Source organism: Microcaecilia unicolor, chromosome 1, assembly GCF_901765095.1.
Source record: "Microcaecilia unicolor chromosome 1, aMicUni1.1, whole genome shotgun sequence".
NCBI lineage: Eukaryota > Metazoa > Chordata > Amphibia > Gymnophiona > Siphonopidae > Microcaecilia > Microcaecilia unicolor.
This window is the reverse complement of record NC_044031.1, coordinates 563,625,111-563,646,758: the sequence shown is the minus strand read 5'-3', so window position 1 is coordinate 563,646,758 and position 21,648 is coordinate 563,625,111. Positions and strand designations below refer to the sequence as shown.

General features: G+C 45.9%; 1 protein-coding gene across 8 annotated transcripts in view; it reads right to left on the bottom strand.

Annotated features, from left to right (window-relative positions):
• Positions 1–21,648, bottom strand: part of EBAG9 (estrogen receptor binding site associated antigen 9) — an 84,156-nt gene that overhangs the window by 57,374 nt on the left and 5,134 nt on the right. For 5 of the 8 annotated variants that reach the window (XM_030218154.1, XM_030218173.1, XM_030218190.1 and 2 more), the window contains one exon: positions 12,677–12,777. In XM_030218154.1, coding sequence (XP_030074014.1) covers positions 12,677–12,759 — 83 coding nt within the window. In that variant the 5' untranslated portion in view covers positions 12,760–12,777. Of the gene's footprint in view, positions 1–12,676; positions 12,778–21,648 lie in introns of those variants that run through there. The other 3 variants (XM_030218206.1, XM_030218199.1, XM_030218215.1) reach the window with 2 other exon arrangements.

The following is a 21,648-nucleotide window of genomic DNA, read 5'->3' as shown; positions in this document are numbered from 1 at the left end:
CGAATCAGGCTGTAAAACCCCCGCATCCCCTCTAGAAGCGCTCCAGCGATCCGGGGAGCGACCCTTTGCGCCCTCGCCCTCCGACGCCATATGCCACGAGGAGAAGAATCGGGGAACCCCCTGCCCGCTAGAAAAAGGTAAAATTACCTGCTTGCCGCTCCGAGCTGTAACGAACTGGTGTCCCAGTGAGTAGATGCAATGAACGTTTAAATAAACGTCAAAATAAACGCCTTTAAAGACGTTTAAAATTTTTTTTTTTTTTTTTTAAACGGAGCCAGCGGGAGGGGGGAGAAAAGGAGGGACCTGGCACCACCAGGTTTGCACTTGCTCAAAAGAGCCCTCAACCCCAGGCCTCAACAAAACCTAAGGATTAGGCTTGGAGGCCTAGCCAGAGCTGCTGCTGTGTGTGACCACCACCTGCTGAGATAGAGAACATACTGGGGAGTTTCCGGCAGCACATGACCACATATAGGGAGGCAAAAGTTTGCTCTCTATCTCCACCTGCTGGTAGATGGACACAACCCACCAGTCTATGGATTGATCAGCTTGATGATATGGAAAGGGATTATAGCGTCCTCATTTTTGTTTTCCATTCCTTTCCTAATAATATCTAACATTCTATTTGCTTTCTTAGCTGCTGCCGCACACTGAGTAGAGGGTTAACAGCATTCCGACCATCGGCCATGGCGGGAAGACATACAGCAGCCCCATGTCTGGCCACTGCTGAAGAAGCGCATTGAGGCCCAGAGACCCCAGCTCCCTCCAACTGAAAAACTAGCACTTTGGCAGATGTCCTCATCACCCCAGACTCCCTCCCCCCTCCCCCAGTTCTAGATACTACCTGTAGAAGGGGGCCTCTACATTCAGAGACCGAAACTGCGCTTACTAAAGTCTCCAATGACCTATTACTGGCTAAATCCAGAGGTCAATATTCCATCCTCATTCTTCTTGATCTTTCCGCTGCTTTTGACACTGTCGATCACAGCATACTTCTCGATACCCTGTCCTCACTTGGATTCCAGGGCTCTGTCCTTTCCTGGTTCTCTTCCTACCTCTCCCTCCGCACCTTTAGTGTTCACTCTGGTGGATCCTCTTCTACATCTATCCCTTTGCCTGTCGGCGTACCTCAGGGTTCTGTTCTTGGTCCCCTCCTCTTTTCTATCTACACTTCTTCCCTTGGTTCATTAATCTCATCTCATGGCTTTTCCTACCATCTCTATGCTGATGACTCCCAAATCTACCTTTCTACCCTGATATCTCAACTTGCATCCAAACCAAAGTTTCAGCGTGCTTGTCTGACACTGCTGTCTAGATGTCTCAACACCACCTGAAATTAAATATGACCAAAACCGAGCTTCTCATTTTCCCCCAAAAACCCACCTCCCCACTCCCCCATTTTCTATTTCTGTTGATGGCTCTCTCATTCTCCCTGTCTCCTCAGCTCGAAACCTTGGGGTTATCTTTGACTCTTCTCTCTCCTTCTCTGCTCATATCCAGCAGATCGCAAAGACCTGTCGTTTCTTTCTTTACAACATCCGTAAAATCCACCCCTTTCTTTCCGAGCACTCTACCAAAACCCTCATCCACACCCTTGTCACCTCTCGTTTGGACTACTGCAATCTGCTTCTTGCTGGCCTCCCACTTAGTCACCTCTCCCCTCTCCAGTCGGTTCAAAACTCTGCTGCCCGTCTCGTCTTCCGCCAGGGTCGCTTTACTCATACTACCTCTCTCCTCAAGTCGCTTCACTGGCTCCCTATCCGTTTTCGCATCCTGTTCAAACTTCTTCTACTAACCTATAAATGTACTCACTCTGCTGCTCCCCCGTATCTCTCCACACTCGTCCTTCCCTACACCCCTTCCTGTGCACTCCGTTCCCTGGATAAATCCTTCTTATCTGTTCCCTTCTCCGCTACTGCCAACTCCAGACTTCGCTCCTTCTGTCTTGCTGCGCCCTATGCCTGGAATAGACTTCCTGAGCCCCTACGTCTTGCCCCATCCTTGACCATCTTTAAATCTAGATTGAAAGCCCACCTCTTTAGCATTGCTTTTGACTCGTAACCACTTGCCTCCACCTACCCTCCTCTCCTCTTTCCTCTACACATTAATTGATTTGTTTTTTTTATTTTTTTGTCTACTAGATTGTAAGCTCTTTGAGCAGGGACTATCTTTCTTCTATGTTTGTGCAGCGCTGTGTACGCTTTGTAGCGCTATAGAAATGCTAAATAGTAGCAGTAGTAGACCCCGCAATGAGCCGCTGAGAGTCAAAGATTCTCTTTTGCCCAGATCATGAGCAGTCCAGCCTCCACCTCCAGCAGGTCTGCTGTGTATTCCAACTTGCTTGTTGATGTAGGCCACCGTCGTCATGTAATTGGAGAATAACCGCACTGGAGACCCCTGCAACAGCGAAGCAAAGGAATTTAGCGCCCTGTGAACCGTCCACAGCTCAAAAGTGCTTGATGGGCCAATGAGACTCCTCTGTCAACAAGGTCCTCTAGGGCAGGTGAACACCATAATGAGCTCCCCAACCTGAAAGGCTGGTGTCTGTGGTCACCACCTCCCACAGCATGAGGGGAACAGAACTCAAACAGAGATTCTGCGGGGACAACCACCAATGCATATTCTGCTTGGCTGACCATGGCAACCAAAAGGTTCTAATTCTGAGAAACCGAAGACCAGCAACTGAGCATGGATTCCTGCAGGGGATGCAAGCAAATGTGCCTGTGCCCAGGGCACAACTTCCATAGCCACTGTCACGGACCCCAGGACCTGCTCATAGACCCAGACCCAGGGCCTGCTCCAGCTGAGGAGCAGATGGATCTACGACACCAGCTTTGATCGCCTGAGGTCCGGAAGAAAAACTCGCTCCCTCTGAGTGTCAAACAGCACTCAGATATTCCAACATCTATGATGGGAGTCTGCTCTTCTCAAAGTTGATTACTCAGCCCAAGAGTTTCAGAAGCTGAACGATCCACGCTGTCCTGATAAGAGGACATGTGAATCAGCCAGTTGTCCAGATACAGGCGGATTCCCTGGCGCCATAGAAAGGTCGCTGACAGCATCATCATCTTGGAAGATGTCCTTAGGGACATAGCCAGGCAAAGGGCTGAGCACTGCAAAGCGCAAGAATTGCTAATGCAGTGGCCAAATGGGAATGTCCAGATAAGCCTCCTTGAGGTCAAGAGTGGTAAAAAAAACTCTCCTGCCTGAACTAATGTGATGACCAACCACAGTGTTTCCGTGTTTCCATGAGAAAAAGAAACACACTGAGGCAGTGGTTCAGACCCTTGAGTTCCAAAACTGGCCATACTGTACCCTCCTTTTTTGGTATCACGAAGTATACCGAGTACCTGCACTGTCCCTCGGTAGGAATTAGCACGATTGCATGAAGCTGCAAAAAGGAGGTGATTGTATTCTTACTATCTGAGCCGCCTCGGACCCCCTCAACATGGAGGCTATAAGAAGAGAGGACAGGAGAATTCCAACTCGTATCTGTCTCACAAAACATCTGGCACCCATTGGTCCGACGTGATTGTGGCCAACTCCTCCTGGAACACTTGAAGACCCCCCCCCCCACCCTCCAACTGGAAGGGAGGAGAGCGCCAGCATGACATTATTGCATCTGCTGAGCGGAGCTAGGTGCTCTTGTAACCTGCGGGATGGATTTCCTGTCCCCCCGAAAAGAAGTCTGGTGGAACTCCTGACCATAGGCCTACCAGCTCGGCCAGTATTTTCTGCTATCCCAAAACTTTGCCTGCACCAGCCTTGTAGAGCGAGACAAAGTCTTCAGCTTGTACTCAGGCAACCGCTGAGGCTTAGCAATTTATTTGAAAGGTATTAATCCGCAAACTAACCTTTTTCGGAGACGGGAAGGTGGTAGAACTAGAGGACATGAATTGAGGTTGAAGGGGGGCAGACTCAGGACTAATGTCAGGAAGTATTTTTTCACGGAGAGGATGGTGGACATGTGGAATGCCCTCCCACGGGAGGTGGTGTTGATGATACCAGTAATGGAATTCAAAGGTGCATGGGATAAACACAAAGGAATCCTGTTTAGAAGGAATGGTTCCGTGGAATCTTAGCGGAGATTGGGTGGAGACACCGGTAATTGGAAACAAAACGGGAGCTGGGCAGACTTCTACTGTCTATGCCCTGATCGTGACTGGATAGGGATGGGCTGGAGTGTAAATTTTAAGGGGCTTCGATGTTAGTTTCAGAACTTAGTACAAGAACAGTACTGGGCAGACTCCTACGGTTTGTGCCCTGAGAAAGGCAAGGACAAATCAAACTCGGGTATACATATACACCATGTAAAATGAGTTTATCTTATTGGGCAGACTGAATAGACCGTACAGGTCTTTATCTGCCGTCATTTACTATGTTACTATGTCCTATCCAAACAGCTACTTGTTTCTGAAAGGCAATTTCACCAGGCGAGTTGTAGAGGCTACATCCTTCGCCCAATTCCTCAACCAGAGTTGCCATCTTGTGGTGACCGCTAATGTCATACAAGTCGTCTGCCAGAAAGGTTATTCCAGTCTTCAACTGTGTGGCATGGGATGTCTACTTCTTCAACCCTACTCGTTGGTGCCACGGCAGACAGGCCTGAACCAAAAATAAGGAGCAAACTGCCACCTGCAGCGTCAGGGCCACTGCCTCAAACTCGTTTCAAGGCATGCTCCAACTTCCTGTCTTGCAAATTTCAAAGGGCTGACCCCTTCAACCAGCAGCATACTCTTCTTGTTGATTGCTGTCACCGGCAGCCCCAGTTTGTCTTTCTCCTCTGGAATGGGATAAAGGCATGCCAAGGCCCTCCCCACCTGCATGCTAGTGTCCGGAACAATCCACTCTGCTGAAATCAAGTCCCGAATGTCCAGATGTCCTCATAATAGTCAAGGACTGTTCCCTCCCCCAACAACAGGTGTCAGGGAGGGCTTCTCAATCAAGAGGGCTGCGAGCACCTCAGAAAAAAGCTCAGTTCCTCCCTGTGAAACAACTGGAGCACCCTCAAGCTGTCTCGTTCTTCAGGAGGGAGCTTGCCCTCCTCCAAGGGTTTCGTCAAAGAGGGCCCTTCTGAGCAAAGGGATGCCACCTCTGACAGTGGAAACACCTAAAATAACGGCTCCTCCTGAAAATCCAACCATGATCTCTTAGGGGCTTAAGGCGCAGCTAAAGCCCCATCAGAAACAGGTTGCTGGACTCCTTGCTTGAGCAGAAAAGCTTGGTGCAGTAACATGATGAACTATGGAGAAAAGGGAGTTCCCTGCAACAGTGCTAAGTGCAAAGACCCACTCTGTGAAGCCCCATCAGAAGCAGGAAGAGCCGGACACTGTGCAGCTCCTGCTGCTGCGTGCCCCACCTCACCCAGAGGGGAATCACGCTGCCCTGACACTGGGGAGCCCAATGCAGTCAATCCAGCCCGCTGCTGACTCACCTAACATGCAGCAACCTCAGCCTCCGACTCCCCTACACCCCTCTGCATTGATGGCTTGCACACAGTGCAACAGCCCGAGTGGCTTCCACAATGAGAGCAACGTTTCACTACCTCCGCTGGAGCTATTACACTTTTTAAAAATCGGCACAGAGGCCCAATCGCTATTGCTTCCACTCAGCTCAGCCAGTACCATGCTTCTGAGGAAGGGTCTCTCCCTCCCGCTTCAGCACACCCTCTCCACAAAGGCTCCCGAGGCTCTCCACTCTTACCTTGCAGCACCCTAACAAGTGCTGCACACAGGAGCTTAAATCGGAAGCAACCCTGCTCTTGTTCCCAGCAAACCTCTTTTCGTTATTTATTTTTTTAAGTTTTAAGGAATTCACTTTAAGTTGTGGCACAGGCACCACCAGACAGCAAAAGGGAGAGAGAAAGGCTCCGCTGGAACTAGAGTCAGGGATCTCGCACTACCAGATATAACTCCAGCCACGGTGCTACCTGCTAAGGCCAAATGGGAAACCAGTTGACCAACAGGACCAGGAGCAAGGACCTCAGAACCAGGAGCTGAATAGTACCTCCATCCACCTGCTGGAGAACTGGGCTGGCTGGCTAAGACTATATGAAGCAGCTCGGGTTCTCTATCTCCACCTGCTGGTTAATGGACATGATTGGAATACTGTGAAGTAACATAAGGGAAGATAAGGTTCAAATTCCATTTCTCCCACTGGCACTTCCTTTTGACATTGGACAACTCCTCTCAACTCTCTACTGCCTCAGGCACAACTCAGACCATAATCACAAATATCATAAGCATAAATATCAGTGCTAAGACAAAATCTACAGCTATAATAAAGAACTATAAAGCCCTTTTACTAAAAAGTGCTGGAATCTGGGCTTAACAATTGATAATGTGGGATTTTTCTGCAGGCTAAACCCACTTTTGTTTTTAATGTTTTTTTTTTAATGTTTGAATATTTTATTAAGCATCATTACAATACAACAATGTAAACGCATTCATTTTTTCTCCCCCATGTTTCCCCCCCCCCCCCCCTCCTAGCTCTATTTCAACTGTCCTTATTGGGTTAATTGCTGAAATCGAGACCACAGTTCAGAAGAAGGGTTGTACCTTCCCATCCTTTTGTCCGTTAGTTGCTCCAATTCCCCGACCAGGGAAAGTTTCAGAGTCCAGTCCAGCTCTGAGGGAGCCATCTGTTTCTTCCAGTGCATTGCAATGACACTCTTAGCCGCTGTTAAACAAATCCTCTTAAGGCGTCTTTGCCATTTAGTTCCTCTTCTGTTACCGAGACCCAAAAGACACCAGTGCGGCGTGCATTGGAACGGCTTATTCGTGCTTTCTGAAATTTTTGTCGTTACTGTCTTCCAAAATGGTTGTAGAGTCCGGCACGACCACCAAATATGCAAGAAAGTCCCCTCCTCATCTCCACACCTCCAACACAGGGAGGATGCCGAGGAGAACATAGCATGTAATCGATGCGGGGTATAATACCACCGCGACAATATCTTAAAAGCATTTTCTTTTAACAACACACAATTTGAAGCTTTTTTGACTTCTACTACTATAGCCTTCCTCTCATTTACTGTAAACTCCCGTTGCAGATCTTGTTCCCATTTTATCATATAAGCACATTTCTCAAAAGATCTACCTCTAATCAATTTGTACAACATAGATATAACTCTTCTCATTTTCCCCAATGATCCCCACAAATTTTCAAGTTCCTCATATTCTTCCGGGTCCCTCCTCAACCACCCTTGTTGGCTCATATAATGCTTGACTTGTATATAAAAATAAGTATCTCCCGCACCTCCCCCACACTGTTCCCGGATCTCCTCCAAGGGTCTTAACTCCCCATCATCCAGGAGATCCCTGAAACAAATCAACCCCTCCTCTTCCCACCACCCTGCAACCTGGTGACCCATTCCCACTTGAAAAGCCGGTTCCCAACCTATACCTGCCAGTGTGGAAGTTTTCCTCTTTAGCCAGAACCTGGTTCTGAAAGAGGCCCACAAGGTCAACAGATGGTTCACAAATGGGTTTGTTGTCATTTGACCGTATACCCTCGGTTCTATTGAAGCCCATATAACCGACTTCAACTTATAACCCTGCACCATCTCTTGGTCTAAACTAGCCACCACCGATGGAACCTCCTGACTCCATGCCACTACAAACTTTACCTGTGCAGCCCAAAAGTACCATTCCAAATTGGGCACCCCCCTTCCCCCCAGGTCTACCGACTTCCACATCAATTTCCTATGTATTCTCGGAGCTTTACCCCCCCATATAAATTTCATAATCTCCCCCTGAAGCTTATTTATTTCCCTTTTAGGTACCTGCACAGGCAAAGTCTGGAACAGGAACAAAATCCTGGGTAAGATATTCATTCGTACTGTAGCTATTCTCCCCCACCAGGATAGCCATTTATCCTGCCATCCCGCCATATCTCTATGTACTTGTTGAAACAACAGTCCATAATTTAGTGAATATAGCTGATTCAACTCAGAGGGTATCTGGACCCCTAAGTATTTGATATTGCCCTTCTTTAGGGGAAATGAGAACCCCTGGAGCATTTCTACCAGTCGACCCTGTGGGATAGACACCCCCAAAATTTCAGACTTGTCATAGTTTATCTTAAAACCTGAAGTCCTACCAAATTGATTAAGCTCTTTCACCAAGTTTGGCAAAGTCGTCAGGGGACTCGTAACAAAAAACAGAATATCGTCAGCAAATAATGCCAGCTTGCGTTCCCTGCCCGCTACTATCATCCCTTTTATGTCACCCATCTCCCTTATCCTTTGCGCCAGCGGTTCAATCGATATCGCAAATAACAAGGGAGATAGTGGGCAGCCTTGCCTCGTACCTCTCCCTATCTTAAATGCATTAGAATACCCCCCGTTTACCTTGATCCTCGCTGAGGGTCCTTCAAATAACCTTTGCAACCATCCTATCAACCCCTCTTCAAAACCTAGATGCCCCAATACCTCCCATAGATAGGGCCACTCCACCCTGTCAAAGGCTTTTTCAGCATCTGTGCTTAGCAAAGCCATAGATCGACCCTTCTGTTGAGCCTCCCAAATAATATGCAGTGTACGACGTATATTATCGGCTACTTGTCTCCCCGCCACAAACCCTGATTGATCTGGGTGGATTAATTTGGGCAATATCCCCCCTAGTCTGTTCGCAAGGACCTTGGAGAGAATCTTAACAACCAAATTAATTAGTGAAATTGGTCTATAAGACCCACATGCGGAAGGGTCTTTGCCTGGTTTCAGTATGAGCGATATACCAGCGTCATGCATACTAGATGGGAGGGAGCTGCCCTGAAAACAAGCATTGCCCACCCTTACCAACAACGGCCCTACCTCCCCAGCAAAGATTTTATAAAACTTTGCAGAGTATCCATCTAGTCCTGGGGCCTTCCCTCCTTTAAGTCCTTTTATAACCTGCCTAATTTCCTCCAAATGAAAGGGGGCCTCTAGCTTTTCACAATCCTCACGAGATAACTTGGGCAACCTAAGAGAGCACAATTCCTTTCTAATTTCACCTCCCTCCACCCCGATAGTGCTAGTATATAGTGTACTATAAAATTTCAAAAATTGATCCCTAATATCTCTATCCTTATAAAGGATCTGATCCCCCTGCCCTTTAATTTTGGTTATCAGCGAGTCCCGTTGACGGTGTCTCAAACAGTTAGCCAGCATCCTCCCTGACTTATTGCCAAATTCTAAAAACTTATGCTGGAGACGTTTCCTCAGGAACTCCACCCGTTCAACCTGTATTTGATCCAAGGTCGCCCTCCATTTACGTTCCTCCCGCAACTCCTCTCCTAACCCCCCTTCCTGATGCTTACGCTCCCAGTAGGCCAACCTCTCCTTAGCTTCTAGTTCTTTCGCCTCCCGTTCCCGTTTTTTCCTGGCGCCCCATTTAATTAGGTGACCCCGTACCACCGCCTTTAAAGCATCCCAGAGTGTGCCCTCCGATACCACCCCCATGTCACTCATACTACAATAATCTTGAATTACCTTGCGTAAGTCCTCACATACTTGTTTATCGCCTAAAATTCCCTCATTAAGCCTCCAAAATCTCTGTTTGTCCTCTTCTCCCAACCCCTTCAAGTCAAGTTCTACTGGGGCATGGTCAGAGACTGAGATAGACCCCACATCTGCATCCACGACGTGTTCCCATAAGACCCGGCTACACCAAATCATATCAATACGTGTACATGAGTTCTGAGAGTGAGAAAAAAATGTATATGCCTTCTGGGTCGGATGTTTAAGTCTCCAAACCTCTAGGAGATCTAATCGTGAGGCCAGTGCCCTCAAACTCCGAGTATAAGGCTTGTGTACTGTAATGTGTCCCTTAGAGTGATCCATAGATGTATTCCATAAATTAAAATCTCCCCCCATAATCATCCCACCTCTTTGAAATTGAAGAAGCTCCTCCCTTATATGCTCAAAAAACTCTCCCTGACCTGAATTAGGTGCATAGATATTCACAATTGTCACAGATTTCCCATATAAGAGCCCTCTGACCGCTAAACAGTGCCCCAATTCATCTCTATAAATGTCATCAGTTACAAATGGAATCCCTTTCCGAATATAAATGACTAAACCGCCCACCTTTCCCCTCTTTTATCAAAGTGTGCAATACATTCACTGTAAGCCCTCTGATGTAATAAATGTGCCTCTCGGCGTCTAATGTGTGTCTCCTGCAGCAAGACTATATCCCATCTACTCCTCTGTATCTCCCGATATACCAAATTTCTCTTCCTCTGCGAATTTAACCCATTCACATTCCAAGTTCCCACCCTCAACCCTTTCCCTCCCTGTACCCCCCTCCCGCCCCCCTGTTGCTGAGCGGTACCATTTGCCGCCAGCCTAGTACTGTAAGGAAATAACCCCTCGCCAGAGCTGGCTCCCCCTCCTCCCCCTCTGTTTTCCCCCCTCCCCCAAAATTCTTATTCCCTCTCCCTCCGCTCCTCCTTTCCCAAACTCATTACATTATAACAGTGTAATAGACATCCATTCTCTGAACTCATAACAGAAGAAAATTATTGCAAACCCTGTCTGGCAACCCTCCAGGGCTACTCAACAACCTATAACTGTGATGAACTGAAACCAGTAGTCTCTCATACTTTCCATCAGGGTACTCTGTCCATTTCTGGCCTGTGGGAGCCCGGCCCTTTGCGAGAACCCGCCTTTTGCCACGACGATCCTCTCTTCTCGGTTGCTACTTTTCCTGGTTTTCCTGTATCTCCTTCAGGAGGCAAATTCTTACAGCCGAGCTCCTTCAGCACTTTCCATGCTTCAACCAGCGAGGTCACCCGCCTCGTTTGGCCCTCTACTGTAAGCTGCAAGCCAAACGGGAAAACCCATCTGTACCTGTAATTAGCCTGTTGAAGAAACTTGGTCAAGTCCCGAAATTCTCGTCTTCGTTGCAGCGTGCCCAGGGCCAGGTCTTGAAATACTAGCACTGTTTGATTGTCCCAGGGAATTTCACCCATCAATCGTGCCTTACGCCAGACCAGATCTTTAGTCTTATAATCCTTAAAGCATGCCACTATATCTCTGGGCTGCTTATCTCTTCGGGGTCCCAGGCTTCTGTGTACCCTATCAAATTGTATCTCAGTCCCGTCTCCAATCATGTGCTCATCTCCTTCAGATGCCAAGATAAAGGCATAAATTACTTTTACCACCTTAGTGCAGTCCATATTTTGATCCGTTTCTGGGACCCCCTTGAATCTTAAATTATTTCTTCTGGATCTATTTTCTAAGTCCTCAAGATCCAGCTGCATTTTATCTTTCTCTGCACGCAGGGAGCCAATCTCATTTTTCATCTCCAAGATGTCTCCCTCCACGTGCTCCAGTGCTTCCTCAGCTTGTTCCACCCTGCTGCCAATTTCCCTCACCTCTTTCTGGATGTCCACCACTGCATCCTTGATTGTTTTCCTCACTGCCGCCATTTCAGCTTTAAGCGCTTTAAACCAGCGCGTTACCTCCTGCTTCGTGAGTTCAGTATCGCTTTCTTGCTGCTCCATCAGCCCCTCCGTATCAGAGCCCGAGTCCGCGTCCGCCATTTTGTCTCGCGCCTTGCGCGGGGTGCGACTCGATGCTGCCGCTCCGTCCCGCTGATCAGCGCTATATTTAAATTTCTCCAGGCGCTTTCGGGTCGCCATCGATCTCCGGACTCTGACCGCCTAAATTCGCGATCGCGGTTTCGCTGGGGGAAAATCGCTGTTTTCACTGCTGTCCCGACGGAGCTCAAACATCAAGCAGCCATCTCTGATGGTGACGTCACTTCCTCCTTTTGTTTTTAATGTTTACTGCAGGTTGTATGACAATGTCATTAGCACACAGTACCTGCACAGAGTTAATGTGGGAACACTCAGTGGCTCCTACATAGGTGGTGGTAAGTGCTCCCACGACAGGATCTGTGCGCACTAACTGGATAAGTCAGTTAAGGTTTAATGGTTTTTATTCAGGATCAAAATAAAATATACCCAACATCAAGCAACAAGTCCAAGCAATAACATCAAACAGTTACAAGATAATGAGCAAGCATAACAGAATAATAAGCAAAAACATTTTACAGCAACGACTGGGTAACACAATCCTCTTTTTGTTGTGATAAACCTCCCACTACTCTCCAACCTTGCAACCCTGTGCACTGCTCAACTTTATCGAATATATTGAAAATGACCCTCTCCCCCCACCCTACCTTATCCCTTCTTACCAAAACAAACAACTGAGATGACTGGCATCTGGGTTCTTATGACCCCTGGCCATCTTGAAAGAATAACACTCAATAATCACAATCCACCCTCCCCTTCCCAAGCAGAGAACCTCAAAACAGCCAACAGTGTCCACTTAAGAAACATTCTAAAGCCTATTCAGTACAGCACTTCTTGCTTTGTGAGAGACAGAGTACAAATTGGATAAGTCAATTAATGCACTTGCTGGACAACGTGAGAACTCCCACTCTCCACCCATGACACACCCTTCTGAAATTTTTTTTTAAACATTCGGTAATGTGCAAGTTAGAGTGCACATTAAGGGCTTAATGCCGTTTAGCAAAAGAGCCCCTATATCTACCTTTCCCAGGAGCAGTAGGAAACTCTCACAACAGATGCAAATCATTGCATTTAGCTCTTATTTTTGGCTCAAAATTCATCACTTTCTCTTTAATTATATACAGAGTGGATAGCTGGACAGACTCTGGAAGATGTCACTCACCTGCATATTAGCCTCTTAATAAAAGAAAGAACCCATGCTAGGCACGTACAAATCTTAAAGAGGCGGAACTGAGCAACTGTCATGGCGAAAAGCTTTGCCTGCTAAAAGAGTAAAATACAGTTTAAAAAGATGCAATGATCTACAAATATTTTATTTAAATAAATTACAATTATTACTGAATTGGCATGTCCCAACCAGCACTTCCAATGACCAAAACAATTTTCCACAGAATGTGTACAAATTCAACACATTTGACAAAAAGACCTTACACTTCCATCTTATATTTAAAAGAAAATGCATTATTACTCTTCTCATTCATTGGGTGAAGTTACGTGAAAAACAGTTCTAGCTCAGCTACTCAACATACTTAAAATCCTCTTGGCTCTTCTGAGTCAGAATTTCAGAGCTACAGACCACAGAAACCTCTACTATTATAAAAGGAACTCATTGCAAACTGATGCCCCAATGATCAATTCTACATGACGTTCCGAAACAGCGCCCTAAAAATAGTGTTGGAATAGCACAGGGAATTAACTCCCCAATGATCAACGCTAATAACATGCAAATTCAGGCACGTAATTACCGTTGATCATTGGGGGAAGTGCGGGAGAACCGTGCGCTCGGCATGTGCTCAGGCACAATCCTCTCATGCTTGACAGGTCCAGGCTGTCAAAAGTCCAGACCTGTCAAACACAGGAGCCGGAGGTCCATGGGAACCCCTGGACCCCCCCCCCCGCCTCAAAAGCAAGGCCTTGGTGGCCTAGTGCCCCACACCCTCCTGTCGACATGAAGGCAAGAGGGGGCTGGAGGTCCAGTGGATCTCCAGCCCCCCAACACCCCCCCCCCCAAAAAAAAAAAAACTCCCTGGTGGCTCAGTGGCCAACCCTACCCTCACTCGCCCTGGTGGGCTAGCAGCCCTAGACTCCCCCCCCACACCTGGATGAACTGGGCAGGGCACCGCCATTTTGGATGCAGCGCTCCTCTTCCGCCATTTAAGGTACGGGGGGAGGGGAGTCAGGGACCGCTAGACCAACAAGGTGCGTGGTGATAGAGTTGGCCACTGAGCCACCAGAGATTTTTTTTTTGGGTGTCAGGAGGGGTTGGGGGCTGCAGCCCCCATGCCCTCATGATGGGGGGGGGGGGAGGAGGCCACTGGGCCACCAGGGAACAATATCTGGAGGGGGGTTAGGGGGTCTGGAGGTCCAGTGGATCACAAGCCCAAGCGTGTTGGGGAGGGGATTTTTTTTTTTTTTGGGGGGGGGGGGGGGGGAATGTAAATGCTTGCTAGACACAGCTCCCCATTCCTCCCTAATGCTCCACAAACCCTAATGCCAGCTCCAAGCTGTCGTACAGTTTGCCACAGGAGCAGCGTCAACGTTTGGCTTGCTGCCCACTAAGATTGGGGAGGAATAGTACTGTTTAGCATGTATTTGCATGCTACTTGCGGTCAGAGCTTGCGATCCCGCTATTTCACACGCATGCTTGGGATGGGATTAAACAAGGGAGCTAGTATGGCGGCAATAACCTCTAGCACAAACATTTGCTTCTGATTATCGGCACCTGAGGTAATTTTGCATTGCGTGTCACATGTATGATTATCTCCCAGTTGGTGAGCAGTTATATGTGTGTGCCAGATACAAAGAGCTCCTAGTTCTCTGAGAACGGGTCTGTTCTCTTGAGGCTAGAGTAGCAGACTTGGTGGAGCTGAGGGAGACAGAAAGGTACATAGAGGAGACCTACAGGGATGTTGTACAGAAGTCCCACCTCTAATACGGCAACACCTGTGCTGCCTTGGATGAGGGAGGTCTCATAGGACAGCATCACCCTGGTGAAGTAGGAAGTACTCCTATACCCAGGACCTGCCCACCAGGGGATGTACTATCCTCTTGCACCGAGGATGCGTCTTCAAGAACGTTTGCCCAGGAGGAAGGGTTAGGCATATAGATAGCTGGGTGGCTGGTGGAAGTGAGGATCGCTTGGTGACTTGCCTGCCTGGTGTGAAGGTGGCGGATCTCACACATCAGCTAGACAGGATCTTAAGATAGTGCTGGAGAGGAGCCGGCTGTCTTGGTACATGTGGATACCAATGACATAGGAAAACGTGGGAGGGAGGTTCTGGAAGCCAAATTAGGCTCTAAGGTAGAAAGATGACGTCCAGGTTCTCCAGGGTCACATTTTCAGAGGTGCTCCCTGTTCCATGCACAGGACCCAAAAGGCATGCAGAGCTCCTAAGTCTCAATGCGTGGTTGAGACGATGGTGCAGGGATGAGGGATTTAGATTTGTTAGGAACTGGGCGACATTCTGGGAAAGAGGTAGACTGTTCCGAAAGGATGGGCTCCACCTTAACCGGGATGGAACCAGGCTGCTGGCGCTAACTTTTAAAAAGGAGATAGAGCAGCTTTTAAACTAGAATGGGGGGGGGGGGGGGGGGGAGCAGACAGTCTCCCAGGAGCGCACGGTTCAGTGTGGAGTATCCTTGAAGGATACTATTGAAACAGGACATTTAGGGAGTCCCAGTAGAGGGGTTTCAACCATGCTGAAAGTAAGCCAAGTGTGCTTAATGAGAGAGCAGGATAAAGGATGCACACTATCCCCTTCCACTTCTAAGCAGCTTGTAGATCAAAGGAAAAAATCCAATTTGAAGTGCCTGTATACAAATGCTAGAAGCCTAAAATATAAGATGGGAGAGTTAGAATATACAGCACTAAATGATGAGGCAGATAAAATAGGCATCTTCGAGACTTGGTGGAAAGAGGATAATCAATGGGACACTGTGTTAACAGGGTACAAATTGTATCGCAATGATAGAGAATCAAATTGGAGGGGGAGTTTGCGCTATATGTTAAAGAGGGAATTGAGTCAAATAAAATAAACATTCCACATGACACAGATAGCAGAGTGGAATCATTAAGGTCAGAAATTCCATGAGTGAAGGGAAGGAGTATTCTTGAAGGGCTGTACTACTGTCTGCCAGGACAGAAAGAACAGGCGTAGAAAGAAATATTTACAGAGATTAGGAAAGCTGGCAAACTGGGCAACGCTATAATAATGTGCAACTTTCTTCAAATCAGTCAACATACTTTCTAATTCTTCCTACTTTCTTACCCATCTATGTGTTACACCTTTGCCTTACCCTTCAATACCAATTATCACCGGTACATCGATGGCATTTTTATGATTTGGACGGAGGGGGAAGAAACGCTGAAACAATTTTACTATTCCTTCAATACATACCATCCTACAATCAGATTCAAAATTGACCACTCCCCAGAAAAAGTCAATTTTTTGGACACCATGGTCTCAATCAGTGATGGCTGTATACAAATATCAATATACAAGAAACCCACAGATAGATGCAGCTACCTCCACAACTCCAGCTTCCATCCTTCACATAAAAAAAGATACATTATTTACAGCCAAGCCACAACATACCACCGTATCTGCTCTGACCCAGGGGATAGAGACAAACACCTTGAAATCCTGACTGCATCCTTCAAACAGAAAGGCTACAACCCCAAAATAATCTCCAAGAATATTGCCTCCTCCCTCAAAACACCCAGGGAAAATCTGCTACAGTACAAAGAAAAAAAAGCCACAGACAGAATCCCCCTTGTAGTGACATACAACCCAGAGCTGGAGAAACTGAGGAAAATCATAAAAGATCTATAGCCTCTACTCCAGGAGGATGAATTACTGAAAGAGATATTCCCATCCCCACCACTGCTGGCCTTCCAACAGCCATCCAACTTAAAACACAAGCTAATCAGAAGTAAACTCTCAACACAGACTGAAAAGGAAGAGAAGGGCACATTTCCCTGTAATATATCCAGCTGCAAGCTATGCCAAAACATTTCACAGGACCCCACAGTCATTCACAAAGGAAAGATATTCAACATAAAGGGATCTTTCACATGCTCATCTTCCAATGTGGTATATATCATTCAGTGTAAAAAATGTAATGAAGGATGCTATATTGGAGAAACAGGCCAGATGCTTAAGACAAGATTTAATTTACATAGACATGACATGAAGAAAGCTGGTGCCAGTCAGGTTCCCACCCCTGTGGGCCAGCACTTTACAAGACCAGAACACTGCACCAGTGATTTCACAGTAAGAATCCTGAAAGATAACTTTAAAACAGTACAGGAATGTTAAGACCTTTGAAGTCAGAATGATTGAATATTTTGACATCCAACAGACAGGACTTAACAAGGATCTGGGTTTTCTAGCCCATTATAAACCAAAAAGTTGTATTTTTCTGTTTATCACCCTCCTCTCACCTACCCACACCCATCCTATTAGACTATCAATGAAATGCTTGGATGTTTCCCTTATATATACTATCAGCTACCACATTTGCTTATTTCCGAGCTGACGAAGAAGGGCAACCTTCGAAAGCTAATCAAGAAATGTATTAAGTTATGTCCAATAAAAAAGGTATCTTATTTTCTTTTCCATGTTTTATTTTGTTTGATTTCTATTGAATGTTCTATTACATATTATGTTGACATTGCTAGTATACCATGCCATACTTTGTATTGTTTTTTAAATATTTTTACTGCTGTAATTGCCTATTGCTCATGTTTGATCTATTCTTACTGTACACCGCCTTGAGTGAATTCCTTCAAAAAGGCGGTAAATAAATCCTCATAATAATAATGGCTGATTTCAATTACCCTGAATAAATGTTACATCAACGAGTGCCAGGAAGATAAAATTTCTAGATGTAATAAACGACTGCTTCTTGGAGAAGATGGTCCAGGAACCGACGAGAGGGGTAGCCATTTTGGATCTGATCCCTGGTGGCATGCAGGGCATAGTGCAAGAGGTGGCGTTGTTGGATCCCCTGGGAAACAGTGACCATAACATGATCAAGTCTGAACTACTATCTGGGATGAACCCGCAAAGGAAATCTACTGTAGATGCAAAAGATATACAACTGTTAGTGGGATTTGCAAAACTGGGATTGTCAAAGGTGAAAGAGATATGTAGAAGTGGACAAGGATACAGCAGAACTGCTTAACAAATATTTCTTTTCTTTAGTAACAGATTTAAGACCGCTGAAAACACACACAAATCGAAATGGTAGACCTTGAATGGTTTTCAGAAGGCAGTGTTCATGTGCTAGTTAAAATAAACAAAGTGATGGTTCCAGATGGGATATATCCAGGAGTACTGAAGAATACAGAATTAGGTTTAGGAATTGGTTATTGGACAGAAAACAGAGGGTAGGGTTAAATGGCCATTTTTCTCAATGGAGGAGGGTGAATAGTGGAGTGTCGCAGGGATCTGTACTGGGACCAGTGCTATTTAACATTTATAAATGATCTGGAATTCGGAACGACAAGTGAGGTGATTAAATTTGCAGATGACACAAAACTATTCAAAGTTGTCAAGACATGTGGATTATGAAAAAACTAGTAAAAAAGGCCCGTTTCTGACACATATGAAACGGGCGCTAGCAAGGTTTTCCTCGGAGTGTTCTCCTCCGCGCGATGCACCCGCCGCCATCCCACCCTACCGTCTCGTAGTTTTGCTGGCGGGGGACCCAAAATCCCGCCAGAAGAAGTCCTCTGTTGTGTGCTGTGCTGACTCCGACGTGATCTTCACCATTGCTAGCCTGTGCAGGGCGGGGTTCTGTGCGTCTGATGTCCTGTATGTGCAGGACATCAGACACACAGAAGCCCTGCCTGCAGAGGCTAGTAATGCTGAAGATCACGCCGGAGTCAGAAGACAGGACTTGTTCTTGCGGGGTTTCGGGTTCCCCGGCGGCAAAGCTACGTGTCGGTGGGTGGGTAGGGGTGGGTGTTGCTTCATCTGCATGTTGTTGCGGGGCTTATTTTGTTGCCTGGTTTTTCGTGGGTTGATGGGGGGGGGGGGGGGGGCGGCGCGGGGGTGGGTGTTGCACCTCCAGCATGTGGAAGCGGGGCTTCTTTTTTTTTGTGGTTTTTCGTGGATGGCTTTGTGGGGGGGGGGGGGGGGGGGGCGGCACGGGGGGTGGATGTTGGACATCCAGGGGGAGGAGTAGGAAAACCTACTCCACCCCCTGCTTGTTTGCAATTCATTCGTTGTCACCCTTAACGTTCTGTGGGCAAAGGTTCTGAAGTCACAGCAAACGTTAAAGGGTTCGTTCGACGTCATGACGTTTGATGCGAGGGCGGGGCACAAAGTCATAGTGGGATGGCTTCACCACCATGAACTTACAAACCCTTTATCGTTGTGCTGTGAGTTCAGAACCTTTGTCCTCAGAACGTTGAGGGTGCGTTTTATTATAGTAGATTGCAAAAAGACCTTAGGAAACTAGAAGACTGGGCATTCAAATGGCAGATTAAATTTAAGTGATGCACATTGGGAACAATAATCCGAATCATAGTTACCTGATGCTAAGGTCTACCTTAGGAGACATTGTACACAATATGCTAAATTCTAATGGCCAGTGTGTGGCAGCGGCCAAAAAAGCAAACAGGATGTTAGTAATTATTGGGAAAGGGATACCAATTAGACCAAGAACATTATAATGCCTCTGTATCGCTCCATGGTGTGACCTCACCTTGTGTATTGCATTTGATTTGATTCTGGTGGTCGTATTTCAAAAAGATATAGTGGAATTAGAAAAGTTTCAAAGAAGAGAGACCAAAATGATACAGGGGATGGAACTACTACTGCTGCTAATCATTTCTACAGTGCTACTAGACATAAGCAGCGCTATATACATTATATGCAGGTACTTTATCTGTCCCTAGAGGGCTCACAATCTACATTTTTGTACCTGGGGCAAAGGAGGGTTAAGTGACTTGCCCAAGGTCACAAACAGCTGCAGTGAGAAAGGCTAAAGAGGTTAGGGCTCTTCAGCTTGGAAAAGAGATGGCTGAGGAGGGGTTATGATTGAGGTCTATAAAATCATGAGTAATGTACAACAGGTATTAGTGAATCAATTTTTCACTCCTTCAAAAAAGTACAAAGACCAGGGGACACAATGAAATTGTATGGAAATGCTTTTAAGGTTTAATGGTTTTTATTCAGGATTAAAGATAACCCCACAACATACAGCTGAACAACAAATCTAGACAAACACATCAAGCAGTTACATAACGAGCAATAATGACAGAACAATAAAGAACATCTGTCAGCAATAACCCGGTAACACCTGATCCTTTTTTTATGTATATGATAGTATGGAATTGCTTTTAAAACAAATAGGAAATAGTTTTTCACTCAAAGGATAGTTAAGCTCTGGAACTCGCTGCTAGAGGATGTGGTAACAATCTCTGGGTATATAAAAGGTTTGGACAAGTTCCTGGAGGAAAAGTCTACAGCCTGATTGAGATGGACATGGGGGAAGCTACTGCTTGCCCCAGGATTGGTAGCATGGAATGTTGCTACTAATTGGGTTTCTGCCAGGTACTTGTGACCTGGATTGGCCATTGTTGGAAGCAGGGTACTGGGCTAGATGGACCATTGGTCTGATCTAGTACGGCTATTCCACTGTCTGATTTTTTCAATACTTTCAAGTTCGGAGCAGAGTTTTTTTTCAGGGGGTACTCAGGGATACTGAATACTTGCACCTTTTTCAATGCCTACTAAAATTGACCCATGGTTCTCAAGTATTAATGAAAAAAAAACCTAAGCTCTGCACACTAATTCTGCCTTACCATAGATTCTGTGGCTGGTTGCAGGGGGACCTGGCTATTGTGGAGATGATGCCTCAATGATTACCTCAATCCCCGAAGGATGGCCTGGCATCTGAGTACTGGCATTTTTGTTAGAAAACCCCCCCCCACATACATCTCTCGTGGATTTCTACTCCCTAAGTGTATCACTTTGCATTGAATTTTAATTGCCAAACATTAGACCATTCTTGTAGCTTCTGCAGATCTTTTTTCACATTTTCCACTCCCTCCGGGGTGTCCACTCTGTTACAAATCTTGGTGTCATCTGCAAAAAGGCAAACTTTACCTTCTAACCCTTCGGCAGTCACTCACAAATATACTGAACAGAAGAGGCCCCAGCACAAATCCCTGAGGCACTCCACTATTCACCTTTCCCTCATCCGAGTGAATTCCATTTACCACATTCTCTGCAACAAAGTCCAGAGTTTAATTACACATTGAGTATAAATCCTATTTGTATATAGCAATTTTTGAGTGAAAAAATATTTAAAAGTATTTCCATGTAATTTCATTGAGTGTCCCCTGGTCTTTGTACTTTTTTTTTTTTTTTAACTCTTTCAAAAATTGATTCACTGTTATCTGTTTTATAGCACTCAATTTTGTAGATCTCAATCATTTCCCCCTCAGCTATCTCTTTTCCAAAATGATGAGCCCTACCTCTTTAGCCTTTCTTCATATGAGTTCCATCCCTTTTACGATTTTGGTTGCTCTTCTTTGAACATTTTTCTAATTCCGCTATATCTATTTTGAAATATGGCAACCAGAATTGAATGCAACATTTATGGAAAGAGAAGCATTATAATATTCTTGGTCTTATTTACCATTTCTTTCCTAATAATTCCTAGCATTCCTTGCTTTTTTTTTTGGCTGCTACCACATACTAGACAGAAGATTCCAGCGTATTGTCTACAATGACACCAAGATCTTTGCCTTGGGTGTTAACTCCTAAGGTGGAACCTAGCATCAGGTAACTGTGATTTGGATTGTTCTTCCCAATGTGCATCACTTAGCATTTGGCCACATTAAATTTCATCTGCCATTTGGATGCCCAGTCTTCTAGCTTTCTAAGGTTTTCCTGCAATTTTTCACAGTTTGCATGTGTTGTGACAACGTTGAATAGTTTGTCATCTGCAAATTTAATAACAGTTCACTCACTCATTTACAATTTTTTAAAAAGTTTTATTCAAAAATACTAACATACACCAAAGAAATCGTAGAGAAACTTACTTAAATACAGCATATAATGCACTAAACAATAGAAGAAAAACAGTCAAAACACAATAACGAAACAGGACAATGGC